Source organism: Megalobrama amblycephala, linkage group LG2 (genome assembly GCF_018812025.1).
Source record: "Megalobrama amblycephala isolate DHTTF-2021 linkage group LG2, ASM1881202v1, whole genome shotgun sequence".
NCBI classification, from domain to species: domain Eukaryota; kingdom Metazoa; phylum Chordata; class Actinopteri; order Cypriniformes; family Xenocyprididae; genus Megalobrama; species Megalobrama amblycephala.
Window position 1 is genome coordinate 7,278,444 of NC_063045.1, and position 18,366 is coordinate 7,296,809.

Consider the following 18,366-nt stretch of genomic DNA (forward strand, 5'->3'; position numbering starts at 1 on the left):
CAATACATGAAATATAATTTTTAAATAATGAACGATTCGATTCGACTGCAGTTCAGCACATAATCTACAAACATATCTACACATTTAAATGTGTGATCTTATGAACAAAAGGACCAAACACAGTTTTGATTCAAAATATTTACAAATGTGTACAATAATATGCCTATATTTTTTTAAATTACATAGTAAACAAAAATACAATTTACAAAGCTGTGCAAATAAAAAGTTGTGTGTGTGTGTGTGTGTGTATATATATATATATATATATATATATATATATTACAATACATAAGTAGCATGAAAATATTTAACGGGTGCAGTTTATTCGATTTTCATCACTTTTTGTTTTGCTCCAGTCCAGTTTTTATTTTTAGCCAAGAATTTGGACACATTTTTGATGGAAATTCTAAAATTGTTTTATATATAGTGTCAAGTTTTTTTCTGATAACACTGAGAAAAGCTTAAAGCTTATTATTGTAAGTTTTTTGCACACAATAAATAGCCTACATGTGGGAAAAAAAAAATATTTCCAACCCTCATTCTCACTCTCTGTCTGAAATGATAGGTTTTTGCAGAGCAGCTACAGAAATCTCTCAGATTTCATTAAAAATATCTTCATGTGTTCCAAAGATGAACGGAAGTCTTATAGGTGTGGAACGACAGGAGAGTGAGTAATTAATTACAAAATTTTAATTTTTGGGTGAACTAACCCCTTAAAGGAACACTCCACTTTTTTTGAAAATAGGCTCATTTTCCAAATCCCCTGGAGGTAAACAGTTGAGTTTTACCGTTTTTGAATCCATTCAGCTGATCTCGGTTTCTGGCGGTACCACTTTTAGCATAGCTTAGCATCAAAGAGCTCAGAAATGACCAAAGAGTTTCAATATTTTTCCTATTTAAAACTTGACTGTTCTGTAGTTACATCATGTACTGAAAATGAAAAGTTGCGATTTTCTAATTTTCACCCATGTATACGGCAGCAAAGTTCCTTGATTATTAGGCAGAAATAAGAGTATAGTTCCTAGCCATATCAGCCTAGAAAATCGCAACTTTTCATTTTCCGTTGATCTTAGTACACAATGTAACTACAGAAGAGTCAAGTTTTAAATAGAAAAAATTGTGAAACTCTTTGCTCATTTTTGAGCGAGATGCTAACGGTTTAATCAGATTCAATGAACTATGCTAAGCTATGCTAAAAGTGGTACCGCCAGACCCGGAGATTGGCTGAATGGATTCGAAAACGGTAAAACTCAACTGTTTAACTCTAGGGGAGTTGGAAAATAAGCCTATTTTCAAAAAAAGTGGAGTGTTCCTTTAAGGCTTGTCAGTAAACAGCCACTGTTATGACTGGCTAAAGTCATTGCTGAGGAAACAGTATCAACGACCACTCGCTATTGCACATAAGTAAGTGTGTTGATTATCCATATAAAACTATAATTTACATACAAAGCATTATTAAATCATTTACTTATGGTTTGTGATACAGCTGCTGTCACATCCAATACTGTCGGCTGCTTCATCTTTCAACAAAAGTTTCTTTGCAAACTCTCCATTACACTGCCTTGTTTACAAAACAAAATGCTCCGAACAAACATAAAATCCTCAAGCACAACCCAGGACATCATTCAAATAAACCATTCACTTGTTTCTGCCACTGGGATCTTTCTGAAGTCTCTACAGAGACTCAAACAAGCCATTTAAATTGGACGCCTCAAAGCGAACAATCTTTCACTCTTACATTTGTCGACAGACTCAAATGCATGAAGTATGTCAGAAACTGAACACATTAGTATACTGTATCAGTGTGTAGACAGTAGGGCTGGGACAATACATCAATTCTTGTTTTAACAGCAGATGGCGCTCTAGGCTAGTTTTTAACTGCATACTCAAATGCTCATGAAGAAGAGCGCTGAGTCATGTAAGTGATTACATGTAATTGCACCTCTGCTCAGAATGCTTTTATGACACAAGATTAATATAAACAGCCCACTGCAAAAACCCTTGTAATTCACTTCAACCTTTTTTTGAACATTATGAATGATTATTTTAGGTTTAAGTGGTGTGTATAAAGAAACTGGAAGCAAGCAGAATATGGCTGTTTCTAAAGCACACAGCGCCATCTGCTGTTAAAATACTAAGATTACAATCAATTCAAGAGAGAATCACAATACATCAGAAAATATCTGAATCACTCCAGATTCTTTGTATTGTCCCAGTCCTATTAGACAGCATCCGTGATTATAATGGGTTCTATTTGCTTCTGAGGCGACGCTCTCATCCAGTGTAGACGACTGAACTCCAGTGGGCGGGGCCTATGGTGTGATGATGTAAAGTTATTCTTTGATGTCTTGGTCTGGAGGAAGTCATTTGCAAATGTATGACGTCACAGATCCCACAATATCAAAAAGAGCTGTTTTTGGGGCTTGCTTAAATGCTTTGTTCATAATGAGGAGGACGTTTAAGCCATGACACTTGCATGTTGTTTTAATGGTACAAAGACCTCTTATATGTCATGACTCCTTTAAATATTTTTTTATGAAAAAAAATTAAAATGGGAAAAAATACTATTTTACTATTAATACTAAAATACTAAAAAATACTAGCGTGATAATGGTTTTAAAATAATTTACATAAATTAACTGTTGTGTTTAGTTAATAGTTCCTTTCTCCTGACAAACAGGTGTAGTGTGACAAAACATACATTCTATGTAAGCTTTACAGAACTCACAAATTTACTTTTGTCATTAATGCTGCATGGGTACACACTAAAAGACTTTTAAAATCAAAATGTGAGAGACCACAAACATAAGGACAATAAAATCCTAGATTTAACCGTTTTGCTCCTATAGTGTGTGGTGTGCCGTGATGTGACAATGACAGCACACCAGACATGAACAGATTTTCAACCAGAATCCCGACTGTGAACATAAGTTTAGGAATATGTTAAGTGGGAGGAGTTGGATCCAGATCTAGGGGGTGGAGATGGGTAGGTTTAGGGATAACCTCTCTCCATCTTACCTTTCAGATCTCTTACAGATTACGTAGTAGAAAACGTCACGGTTTTCCTACACTATCGGTACCTACTAATGAAACACTTGATGGCAAGGCGGCACAACTTGTGGCATATTTGTGTAACGTTAGTATTGTGTATAACATTTAACAGCGGGTCTATTTTGATGCTTTTAAATGTAGCTTACGCTATGCATTACGATGTGTTTACGTGGTTGCCAATCCAAAATAATAAAGGAGTTGTGAGTCGTTACATGAACATACATGATCAGTTTCCTCCATATTCTCCTTTGCGATTCATTGCTGGTATAAGGCTTAACTTACTTAACTTGCCGTGTTTTGGTCTGAGGTCAGTAGTATTGTCAAAGACGGTTTGTGTCGTTTTTTTTTTTATTAAAAGCTGCTAATAGTAAACTTTTAAGTTGAGTAATTTTGTATTAGTATGGGTCTATATAGGCTAATATATATCTATATAATTTAAACGAGGAAAATAACCCCTTCAATGTTGTTTACAGAAGACAATAAGGAACATGCATTTCTACCAAGACTATCTGCACTTACATGAAGAAAGATAATTATCATTTGCGCATGTGCGTTTTCTAAAGAGTCTACTACGCATGCGTAGAACGGATCGTGTACCGAGACACCTCACACCTAGATAATCTGTAGAACCATCAAGATAATCGGGATATTATCTAGGATTGTTGGAAGGGGAAAAAACGGCCCGAGATCAGCCAGATTATCTTGTGGTGTGTACCCAGCATAAGGTATTTTGTCATTAGCGATGTTTAAAAAAATAGAAAAATGTTTCTTGTTTTAGTCAGTGGAATTCAAATGTGGATGATATTCCAGTGATTGTATACTGGAAGGTCATCTGTTGTGATCAAGGGCAGGTTTGTCTCCTCAGGGTTGGGGTCCACTTGCTATGCAGTGGAACCTGTGAGAAAATAAAGAAGCATACAATGTAAAAAAAAGGGAAAGTATTTGAATGTTCCCATCAATCTAAAAATTAAATTAGTCTTCCCATTTCAATGTTTTTTTACTATTCACAATGAAATATGACGCTCTGACAGAAAACTGCATCAAGAAGATAAAACTATTCTTTATTGAATACTAAAATATTTCTTTGAAAGACTCAATCTACTCACATGAGCAACAATGAATGTATGAATGGTCATCTGTCCCTCGCAGGTGATGTGTAGTTTATAATGTCCATAGTGTTTAGGTGTGATGTTAGTGATGGTAAGAGATCCGGTTTTGTGGTTCAGTTTCAAACTGTCTCTGAATTTTAGAATTTTTCTATTATATGGGTGCTCCTCATTGTTTGCTTTATACAGTGTAGCAATGACAACAAATTTAGCACAACTGCCTTCTTTGTAATCAGCAAACTTCCAACATATCATCTCCTTTTCCTGTATTTCAATGATCTCGGTGGGTAGTGTGACAGATTTTCCCTCCATAACTACCACTGATGTGACTTTATCCTCTGTAACAAAAACACCTGGAGAACATACAGAAACAGTTTTTCAGATGGAGATCGAACCACAATTGTGTTCGCAAACACCAGGCATCAGAACACAAGACAACAGGACAGCATTTAATTAGTTTTTTCTTTGCAGAAAAAAATGTTGGGTCTCCAGATCATGCATATCAAATTTCATTAAAGGGATAGTTCACCCAAAAATGAAAATTTGATGTTTATCTGCTTACCCCCAGCGCATCCAAGATGTAGGTGACTTTGTTTCCTCAGTAGAACACAAATGATGATTTTTAACTCCAACCGTTGCCGTCTGTCAGTCAAATAATGCTAGTGAATGGGAACTTCTACTATAAGAGTAAATAAAACTTGCGTAGACAAGTCCAATTTAAACCCTGCGGCTCGTGACGACACATTGATATCCTAAGACACGAAATGATCGGTTTGTGCGATAAACCGAACAGTATTTATATCATTATTTAACTCTAATACACCACTATGTCCAACCGCATGCAGTACTCGTTAGTAAGGTCTGATCGCGCTCTGACAACGGCAGTGATGTCTCGCTCTCATTGAAGTATCTGCGCGAGACATCACTGCCGCTGTCAGAGCGCGATCAGACCAAACGAATCGAGTGATGAATGCAGTTGGACATAGTGGTGTATTAGAGGTAAAAAATGATATAAATACTGTTCGGTTTCTCGCACAAACTCATCGTTTCGTGTCTTAGGACCAGAGGTGGACATTCCAGGGGTCAGAAAGTAAAAGTCCTGCCATATTTTTATTCCACCCACTGAAGCATTAATGAGATAAATAAGTGATTAATTGAGTGATGATTGAGCATTATTGAAGACACCTGATGATAACAAGCAGAATCACCAAAGGAGAAAATCACAATTTTTAAGTTACCATCATCGAGGTCAGGGTTTGTTTTAGTTGAGCTCTTGATCCTTGACTGTTTAATATTAGATTTTGTTTAGGCAGTTTTAACTGCATTAAAACCAAACAGACAAGCAAAGAAAAAAGATGATCAGGTGTTGTTGGTTATGTTTTTACATAAACATTATTTGATCTGAATCACTGAACTCATTTAGAGCCCAATCTCTGAGTTAGATTTACATTATTGATTACAGCAGCACTGTGATTCTGCAGCACAAGATCAGCTTTTACAATACAATTTTTTTTTTTTTTTTTTTAGAGTTCTGATTTAAAAAAAAAAACAGAGCTCATTTAAACACACAAACATCAAGAATCAGCCTGTGAATCTCAACAGTGGCGGCCATCATAAAGCATGTTGCAGTGCATTCTGGGAGCCACCAATCAAAATTCATCCATGGCTCCCATCATGCATTGCTGTATGAATAAATTATGAGCTAAATTGTCTTAGTAATTTAATTTATTCTCACTATTAAAATTTTGCTGTTTTTCTGTGACTTTTTAGTAGCTTGTTTTCTAATGTTCAGAGTTGATCCGTTGATCAGAATATGTTTCTTGTCACCGTTGTTGAGATTCACAGGCTGATTCTTGATGTCTGTGTGTGCCTAAAAGATTTTTTTTTTTTTTTTTGTGATAAGGACAACTTTTTTTTTAAAAAAAATTCTGTATTGTATAAGCTGATCTTCAGTAGAATCACAGTGCTGCTGTAATCAATAATGTAAATCTAACTCAGAGATTGAGCTCTAAATGAGTTCAGTGATTCAGATCAAATAATTATTTTGAGAAAACATAACCAACACCACCTGATCATCTTTTAACTTTGCTTGTCTGGTTGGTTTTAATGCAGTTAAAACTAAAATCTAATACTAAAAAGGCAAGGGTCAAGAGCTCAACTAAAACAAACCCTGACCTCGATGATGGTAACTTTAAAATAGTGATTTTCTCCTTTGGTGATTCTGCTTGTTATCATCAGGTGTCTTCAATAATGCTCAATCATCACTCAATTAATCACTTAATTATCTCATTAATGCTTCAGTGGATGAGATAAAAATATGGCAGGACTTTTACTTTCTGACCCCTGGAATGTCCACCTCTGCTTAGGACATCAATGTGTCGTCATGAGCTGCAGGGTTTCATTTGGACTTGTCTATGCAAGTTTTATTTACTCTTATAGTAGAAGTTCCCATCCACTAGCATTATTTGACTGACAGACGGCAATGGTTGGAGTTAAAAATCATCATTTGTGTTCTACTGAGGAAACAAAGTCACCTACATGTTGGATGCGCTGGGGGTAAGCAGATAAACATCAAATTTTCATTTTTGGGTGAACTATCCCTTTAAAAGAAGTATTTTTTTCAAAAAACTTGAAACAGTGGACAAATGTCACAGAGGAAGCGCTGTGCTGTTGTACAACATGATCCAACAAGTCTGCAGTCTCTCTGCACCTCCTCATCGCTCTCTTTGTACGGGACTGTGGAAATGCCAGTCAGTTGTCAGTAAAGCTCATCATCGAAACCTGGATTTGCCCAGAGGACACAGCAACACCCTTTCTCCCAAGCAAACTCCCACCAAACAGGTTTGATTATTTGTAATATTTGCAAAACACACCACTCTCCTCTCTGTGTGATAACCCCCCACACAAATTTGTGTTGTAGTTGTGGGTCCGTTTGTGGTCATGCACTCCTAGCTTCAACTGACTTGTTTAAAACAGCTCACCATCACTTAATTTACTTGTGTTTTAGTTTCCCATTCATACACTGGTGATCATTTCAGCTTCATTCTGACTCTAAAGTTCCACTATAGTAGGGTGACGACCATATGTCCTCTTTTTCCCGGTGTCCATGTCCTGGCCAGGATTTCTAAATTGCCTAAAATGACTTGAGCCCCTGCCCCTTTAATCATGAAAGTGCCCTTTTAGGTCGTATCGAGGTGCCCCCAGAACGCAATTTCTGCGCGGAGGTCTGTGCACGCCACTGTTCCTGTTTCAGTCATAATCTTCAGCAAGTATGAAAACAAAGGCAAAACTGGAACATTTTAGGCAATTAAAAATCCTGGCCAGGACATGTCTGAGAAAAAGAGGATATGGTCCTATCTATAGACCTGGAAATGACTCTCTAGACAGGAAAGAAATCCTGAAATGGTAAATTCCTTTACATGCATACTCATCCACTGTGATGGATAAAACACCCGAAGATGACCAGCTTCTGATAAACATGAAATTAGACAGTTCTGTCAAAAATTCTGGACTAAATTAAAAAATTCTCGCCTGCAAGTCAATCTGAGTAAGACTCTAAAGCAGTCAGTGGAGACAAGATAGAATTAGTCTGCTAAGAATACATTTACGGCAGTCAAATACAGCCTTACTTTAGTAGGTGATACTTCTTTGCAAACTTTAAGTCATAATGGTGTCAACTTGTATTGCTCCTGGGTGCAAGAATTCAAAGAGTAAATTCTAGCGGAGTAAGTTACTTTCGGTTTGAGTGAAGGATCCAGCGTGTTGTAGGCAGCGTCTAAATGCTGCAAAGTATCGTAAATATGCAGAGAACGGTGTGACAGAAAATCTGAAAAACCTCTATGTTTGTAGTCAACATTTCAAACTGGATGACCATGAACACGCCGAAGAAAAACTCTGAAGCAAAATGGCATTGTGTACAGGTAAGGAAACAGATGCCATAGTGTTCCTTTTTATGATAGCACTGTTTAAAGAGTAGTATAACTGTTCTGCAAAAAATGTTAAAGGTGCCCTAGAATCAACAATTTAATTTACCTTGGCATAGTTGAATAACAAGAGTTCAGTACATGGGAATGACATACAGTGAGTCTCAAACACCATTGTTACGTAATAGTCTGGATCATTAATATGCACGCCCCCAATATTTGCATATGCCAGCTCATGTTCAAGGCATTAGACAAGGATAGGACGTCTGGATGTGCACAGCTGAATCATCAGACTAGGTAAGCAAGCAAGGACAACAGCGAAAAATGGCAGATGGAGCAATAATAACTGACATGATCCATGATATCATGATATTTTTTTGTGATATTTGTAAATTGTCTTTCTAAATGTTTCGTTAGCATGTTGCTAATGTAATGTTAAATGTGGTTAAAGTTACCATTGTTTCTTACTGTATTCACGGAGACTACAGAGCTGTTGCTATTTTCATTATTAAACACTTGCAGTCTGTATAATTCATAAAAACAACTTCATTCTTTATAAATCTCTCCAACAGTGTGTAATGTTAGCTTTAGCCACGGAGCGGAGCCTCAAACTCATTCAGAATCAAATGTAAACATCCAAATAAATACTATACTCACATGATCCGACGCATGCATGCAGTATGCATGACGAACATCTTGTAAAGATCCATTTGAGGGTTATATTAGCTGTGTGAACTTTGTAAATGCACTGTATTATAGTCAAGAGCTCGGGGGGTAGGGAGCGCACGATTTAAAGGGGCCGCAGCCTGAATTGGTGCATAGTTAATGATGCTTCAAAATAGGCAGTTAAAAAAATTAATAAAAAAAAAATCTATGGGGTATTTTGAGCTGAAACTTCACAGACACATTAAGGGGACACCTTAGACTTATATTACATCTTGTAAAAACTGTATCTAGGGCACCTTTAAAGTATAATCTGTAGTTTTCACGAAAGCCTGTTTTGTGTCATCCAATGGACTTTTGCTGACAAATAAAAGTTAATTTCTCAGTCCAGGTGACACGAAGAACGAGTAAATTTTGTCGATTTACATATACTACCAGTGGAGTAGCAGACAGACATGCGCTGTGGCCCGCAATAACCCCCCATCAAAGGTGCTCTTCTAACCCCTCTGACCTCTTCTAACCAACACCAAACACTTTTTTCTCTCATACATCGACCTCGCTATCTGCTGTCGAAGCCCTGTTTATTTATTTCCAAGCAGCCTTCAGCACTATCAAACTCCATCCTGAACCTCACAAATGGAGCTCTCCAGGTGTAACGGAGGCCAGCTAGAGAGAGCTGTGCATGTAAACCTCACTCCCCTGATCTCAAGGCACGTTAGCGACTGATGTCAGAGGCTGCTGTCTTTAGCCTCCTTGTTAGTGCACCCAGCTCCCACACCAGAGACCCGGGTTCGAGGCCCACACAGAGTGGGGTAAGTAGGACCCGTAGGTTACATTGGTGCCGTGACCCGGATGGGAGTGATGTTTAGGGGGTGAGTGTAACGGTGGCCAGATAGGCGAGTAGGACCCGGAGGTCTTCATTAGATCTTCATTAGATTGTACTTTTCTGAGCAATTGGACAGTTGTGCAGTGCAGCATTTCTCATGTTACTCCCTACTTAGAGTAAACTGTTTAGGTTGCTTTGGATAAAAGGATCAACAAAATGAATAAATGTAGATCTAAATGTTCTTTGTAATGGTGTTTGATGTCTGAAAGGTACAACCATATAAATCCTCTCACAGTTATATGATAACTTACTGTTTGGCAAATCTCTCTTCGGATTAGACGTGTCCCCTCCTGGTGAAAACAAACACATGTTAGTCTGTTGTAAAAGTTGATTTGCACAAACACAGACACACAGAGCTTCAGTATGCACAGTTGTACTACCTGGAAAATAATTAGCATTGGGTCAAAACTGGGTCACTCTTTATATTAGGTGTCTTTAACTACTATGCACTTATTTTTTGATGCAAGTACAATGTTGTTGTAGTATTGCAAAACAAATAAATTACAGATTTAATTACACGTAGGTGCAAAATGTAAAAACATGAGGCATAACATTATGACCACCTTCCTAATATTGTGTTCATATAAAATAGCTTTGATAGAATCTCATGAAAACATATAAGGAAAAAAAAAAAAATATATATATATATAATAAATATGCGTGTGTATACAGTATAATGCACATATTACAAACAAATGGCAAATAAATGCTGTTCATTGAACTTTCCATTCATCAAAAAATCATGAAAAATGGTTTCCACAAAAATGGAAGTGCAAAGCAGGACATCTGTTTTCAACATTGATAATAATCATAAATGTTTCTTGAGCAGCAAATCATCATATTAGAATGATTTCTGAAGGATCATGTGACACTGAAGACTGGAGTAATGATGCTGAAAAATCAGCTTTGATCACAGGAATAAATTACACTGTAAAATTTATTCAAATAAATGTATTTGCTTTGCACGCTTTCTACACTTAACATTAATTACATTTTATTACAAGGCTCTGTGGAATACTTGATTCTGATTGGTCAATTGCACCATCCAGCGATAAGTTTTTGATAACAACCAGGAAAAACTGATAACACAGGCTCATCCAGGTGAAATTAACAGGTACAATTTCAACCCTTAAATGCATACTTCATTCACTACCCTCCTCCTCATTCATTTTTTAAAGTTAGACATCAACCTTCTTGGTATTCCTCAATCAATTCATTATAAAGAATATAACAAGAAAAAAATCATAAAATTATAAAAGAATGCCTATTTTTGTATTAATTTTTTGTAAAAATTGTATAGGGTCGCTAACGACCCGAGGTGTGTATGAGTGTACAATGGCAATGTCTGGGACAAAATGCTGAGGTTACAACTAGACAGAAAACGAAATAATAAGAAAAACATGAAATGGCTCAGCGATTTACTGCAGACCAGCAGTAATCGTATACAGTATAGTTTTGAGAATACGTTTGAGATGGCAAATGGGCTCATATTTGTGACCTCAAACATAAAACTAGCCCATTATTTGCTGGATTTACTGGGAAATGAGCTCTGACGAGGACAGTGATGATGGCATAAAACATCTGCACAAACGGAGTCCTTTCAAGCTCCAAAAGGTAACAAAATACAATTTATTTTATTCTTCTGTAATTGTTACTCTAAAATCAGAGGCATTTTATATTATTGCGACAGGCAGAGATCCTTCCGTGTTAGATATAGATCCGGGTCGATAAAGACCCGAATATGTAAGAATGATTGGTGAAACAGTCATGCATTTAAGGGTTAAAACAGTTTCATCTCAAATCAATATCTCTTTTCCCCATACTTATTTATTTGGTGAAATACAGTGTAATAAGTGGTATGATTGTACCTTATCCTTAAATGTCCATCTAGTTTGAACCAGATTTTAAAGCCATCCAAAAGTAATCCTTACTGCTCCAGTGGGTTAATAAAGGCCTGCTGAAGTGAAACAATGGGGTTTTATAAGAAAAATATCCATATTTAAATCTTTATAAGCTATAAAAATTATCTTCCAGCAGACGGCCGTACGTATCCATTTGTGCCCAAAGAGTAACCTCTGACCCGACACATGACGTAATGGCGAACGCGGAAGAGGATAGAGTCAGTCACGAATGAGAAATTTTGATTTAAGAGGAGCTTGCCCAGCCCTATTTGTCTGAACTGCAGTATGATGGTCCTGCATCATACATTCCGTCAGAGGTTACTCCTTTTTTTGCCGTAAATCGATGCATACGGCTGTCTGCCGGAAGTTAGTTAATATAGTTTATAAAGTTATAAATATGGATACTTTCCTTACAAAAACCCAACACTTTGCTTCAGAAGAACTTTTTAACCCCCTGGAGTCATATGGGTTACTTTTATGTTGGATGGATGCACTTTTTTGGGCATCAAAATTGTGAGTGCCATTCACTACCATACTAAAGAGCCAGGATATTTCATATATTTACATAGTAATTGCTTATTCTAAAAAAAAAACTAAAAAAAAAAACAGCGACATTTTGCTAGAGTGTGTGTTTGCATGAATGGATTTGGAGTTCCCATGTGCTTTTCCTACAACCTATTCTTTTCCTCTCAGTCACACCCTTCACCTGAGTACAATCCATAAACCTGCTCCTCCGGTTATTTGTTCAACCCCACCTTATAATACTCTGGTATATGCCCAGCTAACAGGGAACATTTTCAGAACTTTAGCTAATGTTCTGGCAAGGTTCTCTCAACTTTCAGAAACAATTACTAATATCATGGTTCAGAGAACATTCAAAAGTATAATTTCCATACTGTTTGCAAAATTATAAAATAGAATGTTCCATTAATTTTTGCTCTAAGTTTTGCAAAACCAGGGAAAAAATGGATGTTTTAAACATTCAGAGATCATTAAAAAACACATTTCATAACTTAATATGGACATTAGCAAAACATTTACTTTTGTTAGCTGGGATATACCCTGACAGTTTTTATTTTATGCTGTTTCTGAGCTAATCGGCTTCACGACAACATGCCCTATATGCTGAACAAAGACATTATCTTCACAATAACCTGCAATATAACCACATGATATCTTACCGTCTAGCTTCACGACCAACAGAGGAACTGCACCTGTTTTAACCAAAATCACAGACTTCATTACATGACACCTTTGGACATAGTAACTCTCAACTAAGGTACACACATACAGTAACTTACCTTTTTGTGAATATCTGTCCTTATTAAATGTTCCCCCATCTGTGGAAAACAAACACAGATAATAATGTCTTTGATGTAAATGTAACCTCTCTTGCTAAACTATATTTTGCACAATAAAGTTAAATTAGCTGTATGCAACCCATACTCTCTTGACCTTGTTTAGATGTCTTGCGTTGATGGTAATAGTAAAAACCACACAATCCTGCAGCCACAGCCAGAGCACAAACACAAACCAGCGCTATTTCACCTGCAGACAAACCTGGTGCTATAATGGAAAGAGAGAATCCGTGTCAGTATTAGAACTGCTAAAACTTGCTATTGACGAAATAATAAGACCAACATATATTAATTAGCTCTATGAAAAATCAGCGCTGTCATACCTGCACATGTGTGACAGAGGTGAGTGATGTTCAGATGTTGAGTCTGGTTGCTGATGGGATTGTTCAGCACACAGCTGTAGGTGTTTTTATCCTGATATTCCACCTCCAGAGGTAGAGAGAGACTGATGCTGAGATCAGACACACTGATGCTGGACAATAAACTGTTTCCTTTGTACCAGGAGAGAGTCACATGACTCACATTCACAGCTGAACACACCAATGAACATGATGAAGATGATGATAAAGGACAGTTTGTGCTGATGACAGGAACAGGAAGACGAGCTGTAAAACATGAGAGAATTAAGTCTGTAATGAATCCATAATGCAATGCAACGGAAACAAACCTAATGCATCAACTCACCAGAAACAATAATACTGAATTTCTTGGGCGGGACCTCTTTTCCACCAATAAGCTGAAGTTTATAGAGTCCAGCAAGTTCAGTTGTGGGGTTTGTGATGGTCAGAGATCCAGTCTTGTCCAGATGTAGTCTGTCTCTGAATCTCCCATCAAGAACATCATTATATAATGAGATCTTATTGACCGATCTGTTGATTTGAGCTATACGAGTGCTGTCAGGTCCAAACGTCCACAGTATACGATCAGCTTTCTGAATTTCAGTAACATCACAGTATAAAGTAACAGACTCTCCCTCCATCACTGACACTGACTGTATTTCATCTGTAACGCCAACCACACCTGCAGAAGAGACCGTTTTAGAGATTTAAGTCGCCCAAATCCAAGTGAAATCACAGTCTTGTCTAAGAGTTAATATTGTTATAATTCATGGTGCTTCATTTTGCTGCTTTTTACTCTATTCACCATTATTGCATGAAAATGAGCAGTGTGTGGGTATTAAAAAATACCCACACACTGCTCATTTGGTGGGTATATAAAGTTATATGGGTTTGGTTTGAGATGAAGGTGAGTAAAATTTTAAGTTTTCTGTTTTAGCTTCATGCATGTCAATAATTTCTACTTCGAATCCTATTCAAAGGCCACATTTCAAGTCATATAGGATATTTTGTGAATACAGGAACAACGAAATGAAAGGTGTTTATGAGAATAAGAGAGTTCACAGGTAAGATCACTGAATACTAAATAATGTTAATGCAGTGATGAATATTGGACAGGCAGACATCAGCACAAACATTTTTTTTTACATTAAGCTCCACAAAACAGATTTTAATACAGAAATTGAAAATATGTTACTAAAAGAGTATAAATTAGAGAGAGATTTAAATCATTTAAAAAGTGTAAAGTGAACATAATTATTCTTAAAAAAACATTTAAATCTAGCTACTCACCATCCACGAGTAACAGAACGAAAAATACAACAAACATCTCCATATTTCTGTACATGTGAGTAAAAGATGATTAAAATATGTTCATTGTAAATTCGAACTTCCGTGGAGTCTCAAAGCGTTCGATCGGTTCGTCCAATCAGAACCGCAACCGTTCCTAAAACAGCTAAACCGCATATAGTGACAGCGACGATAATGAACATAATTTCACTTTTACAGATGATTTTATCATATTTAACCGATTTCAGTCAATAGGTAGCGTTTATACGAGTAAAACAAGTTCTTAATTTCAATGTTGTGAAAAGAGATTCGATCCAGCCAACAAATCCGATCAAAATTAGGAAGTAAGTTCTTTGGAACGTCGCAATATTCGAACACAGTAGATACGCAGCTCGAGCGCCGGAAACATGCCACACTGATTGTTCAGCACACGCCACTGACAATCAATCAAACGGTTTAACAAAATGAATGGGTGTGTAAGAAAGTGTGTAGGCGCCATCCATATGTCAAACTTTCATTTTTAACAGAATTAAACTAAAAATCCCGGGTTTTTGTTCTTTGAGGTAAAAGTATTACACTTACAAAGACAATTATTATGTCACAGGATAAAAAGGATAACAGAAGTTTAAGCATTCTATGCATATGCATTCAGTTTACTTGACATACAACACAATAACTTCATATGACAATTTTTTTTTACTATTAAAAAAAGCTGCATTAAAACATATTTTGTTGTAAATGAGGCTGAAATTGAACTTTCAGTTCTAATTCACATTATACAACTTAAACAGCAAACCTGTAGATTGTCCACTAGAGGGCAGAAAATGTTCAAACATCACTGTTTCCTTCATTAACACTGAAATAAGTATTAAAGGTAGGGTCAGTAATTTCTTTTATAAATACTTTTGTTATACTGGTTGAAACTCTTTTCACATCCTGATAGCAATCGATAATAGAAGTGGTCTAAATATTTTCTGTAGAAGTCTCGGGACCAAAATGCAATGGTCCGGTCTGAATGCAATGATACAATGTTCTACCTACCTGTCAACATATGTAGGCTATTTCAATACAGTTGTGGTCAGAATTATTGGCACCCCTGGTAAATATGAACAAAAAGCCTGTAAAAAATAAATCTGCAAATCTAACCTTCCATTGAAGTAAAAGAACCGAAAATGTGGGGAAAATCTCTTTATGAAATAAATGTTTTCCTCCAAAACATGTTGGCCACAGTTATTTGCACTCTTTTATTCAATACTTTTTTCAATCTCCTTTTGATTTAGATTTCATGATGCCATGTATCTGAACAAGATAGAAGAAGAAGAAAAACAAGACCACAACATTAAAGATCCAGCGGTATATTAAACCGTGGGCATGGGGTACTTTTTATCCCTGTTTGCTCTAAAGCCATCTGGCAGGTTTGCTGCCAAAAAGCTTTTTTTCATTTTCATCTGATAGAAGCCGGTCCCTTTTGAAGTTCCAGTCGTGCCTGACAACTGAATATTTTGGTCATAGTTTGACCATTTCTTTTAGGCTTTCTGACCCCAAGACACAACTAATCTCTGCAATTCTCCAGCTGTGATCCTTGGAGAGTCTTAGGCCACTCAAACTATCCTCTTCACCGTGCATTGGGATGATAAAGTGAAAATTCACAATCCAATTTTGATACCACAGCTAAAACTATTAGCTTAATATAATTTTAATAGCCTACATTTTTAAAGACAAGTAAACAGTCAGTAATAAAATAAGAATAAATAATATCACAAGCAATAGCACAAATAATGCAATCCAATAAAGATACAAATGTTTAAGTACAACAATTTAATAAAGTAGGATAATTAAATAAATAACACTTAATATTCTTCATATCCTTTTTAAAGTTCAAGAGCAGTGAGTGATTTTTTTTTCTCCCTTTGTTGTTTGTTTAACATTAAAATCGCAGACAGCACAGCAGCAGGATTAGGATACTGTCACTTTAAGACCGAATGCACTCACAGATCACGCATTTTCTTTCTCAACTGACTTTACTAGGATACTGGTCGAGACGGGCATTTTTCGACAATTTTGTGTGAATTTATCCGTTCTTCAAGCACATGAAGGCATGAAAGAGAGTTCAGCTATCTGAGACACAGGTTTTTGGGATGTTAAACTTCTCACATGTGAGTAATGAATTTCCTTTTGCTTGTTCTAGTGCTTGAATATTTACAGTGGAAAGGCTTACATTTTCATGATGATGCAGCACTGACCATCAACTGTTCAGAGCGTCGTTCATGTTCTCACAACATTGCATTGTCAGAATTCATAAAAATTTTACCGGCCATCTGACCACTGACAGTTTCATATACTCACGAACACCGATTTTTACTCTCGAGTGTTATTTTAGGCCCTTCTTTGCAGGATAAACTGTATGGTAATTTAAAATTCAACTCAACTTTAACCACAGAAGCAAACCCAACCACCATAAAACATGAAGAAGCAGTCACCGTTATACAGAAGTACTTCTGTCGGCTACACAGGTCCATGTATGGTGATGGCATCGCTTACTGATCCAGTTGTATTTCCGATTTGAGCTTGAGCTTCAGAAATGCTTTAGAAAATCTAGCTTGTGTGGACGCTACTACACTACTTGATCAACAAAAGAGCTTTGCATCTGAAAAGCTGTTTGATTCAGAAAACAGCTTATGCTACCACCACACTATTGAGAAATGTAGTTAAACTAGTAACGTCAAGTACCTACCCAACAAAATTTATCCTAAGAACGTTTTCCAAATGTTCGGTTTTGGTTATGGAAACGTTAAAATGTCCAGTTTTCTTGATGTTAGTGGAACGTTTTTTAAGGTTAGTATAATGTTCCTGAAACATTATTTCAATGTAATTTTTATTAACCCTTAAATGCATACCTCGGGTCTTTAGTGACCCGGGACGTCATTCACTACCCTCCTCCTTGTTCAGTTTTTAAAGTTAGACATCAACCTTCTTGGTATTCCTCAATCAATTCATTATAAAGAATATAACAAGAAAACAAACATTAAAATTATAAAAGAATGCCTGTTTTTGTATTCATTTTTTGTAAAAATTGTATAGGGTCGCTAACGACCCGAGGTGTGTATGAGTGTACGTATATTTTTTCTGCACAACAATAATTGAATCTTAGATGACGGAATAAGTGCAATTCACCTTCATTCTACAAGGTGGCAATGTCTGATACACAATGATGAAGTGACGACTCATTTAAACAGAAAAATAAATAATAAGAAAAACATGAAATGGCTCAGAGCAAATACTGAACGCAATGAAATATGACTGTAACTGTCACTGGATGGATCTGGTGAAGCTGTTAGCGAAATATTGATTTTGAAGATGTTGAAAATGAATATAGTTTTGAGAATACGTTTGAGATCATGAATGGGCTCATATTCATGACCTCAAACATAAAAATAGCCCATTATTTGCTGAATTACTGGGAAATGAGCTCTGACGAGGACAGTGATGATGGCATAAAACATCTGCTCAAACGGAGCCCTTTCAAGCTCCAAAAGGTAACAAAATACGATTTATTTTATTCTTCTGTAATTGTTACTCTAATATCAGAGGCGTTTTATATTATCGCGACAGGTAGAGATCCTTCCGTGTTAGATATAGATCCGGGTCGATAAAGACCCAAATATGTAAGAATGATTGGCGAAACAGTCATGCATTTAAGGGTTAACAATTCAACATTAAAAGAATGTTGATTTGTAACATTCCAAGAACATAAAAATGTCCAATTTCTTAATGTTAATAGAAAATCATTTAAAGATTAGTATGACGTTCCTGAAACATGCAAACACCTGCTGTTAACAAGCAGAATCACTGA

General features: G+C 36.4%; 1 protein-coding gene across 1 annotated transcript; it reads right to left on the minus strand.

Moving 5' to 3' along the window:
• Positions 1-12,623: 12,623 nt before the first annotated feature.
• LOC125262605 lies at positions 12,624-15,131 on the minus strand. The gene is made up of 7 exons (XM_048181447.1): positions 14,517-15,131; positions 13,573-13,908; positions 13,437-13,493; positions 12,977-13,096; positions 12,832-12,870; positions 12,712-12,744; positions 12,624-12,655 (listed from the first exon to the last, which is right to left on the minus strand). The coding sequence occupies exons 1-7, from the start codon at positions 14,569-14,571 to the stop codon at positions 12,624-12,626; spliced, it is 672 nt and encodes a 223-aa protein (XP_048037404.1). The 5' UTR covers positions 14,572-15,131.
• Between the last annotated feature and the right edge of the window lie 3,235 nt (positions 15,132-18,366).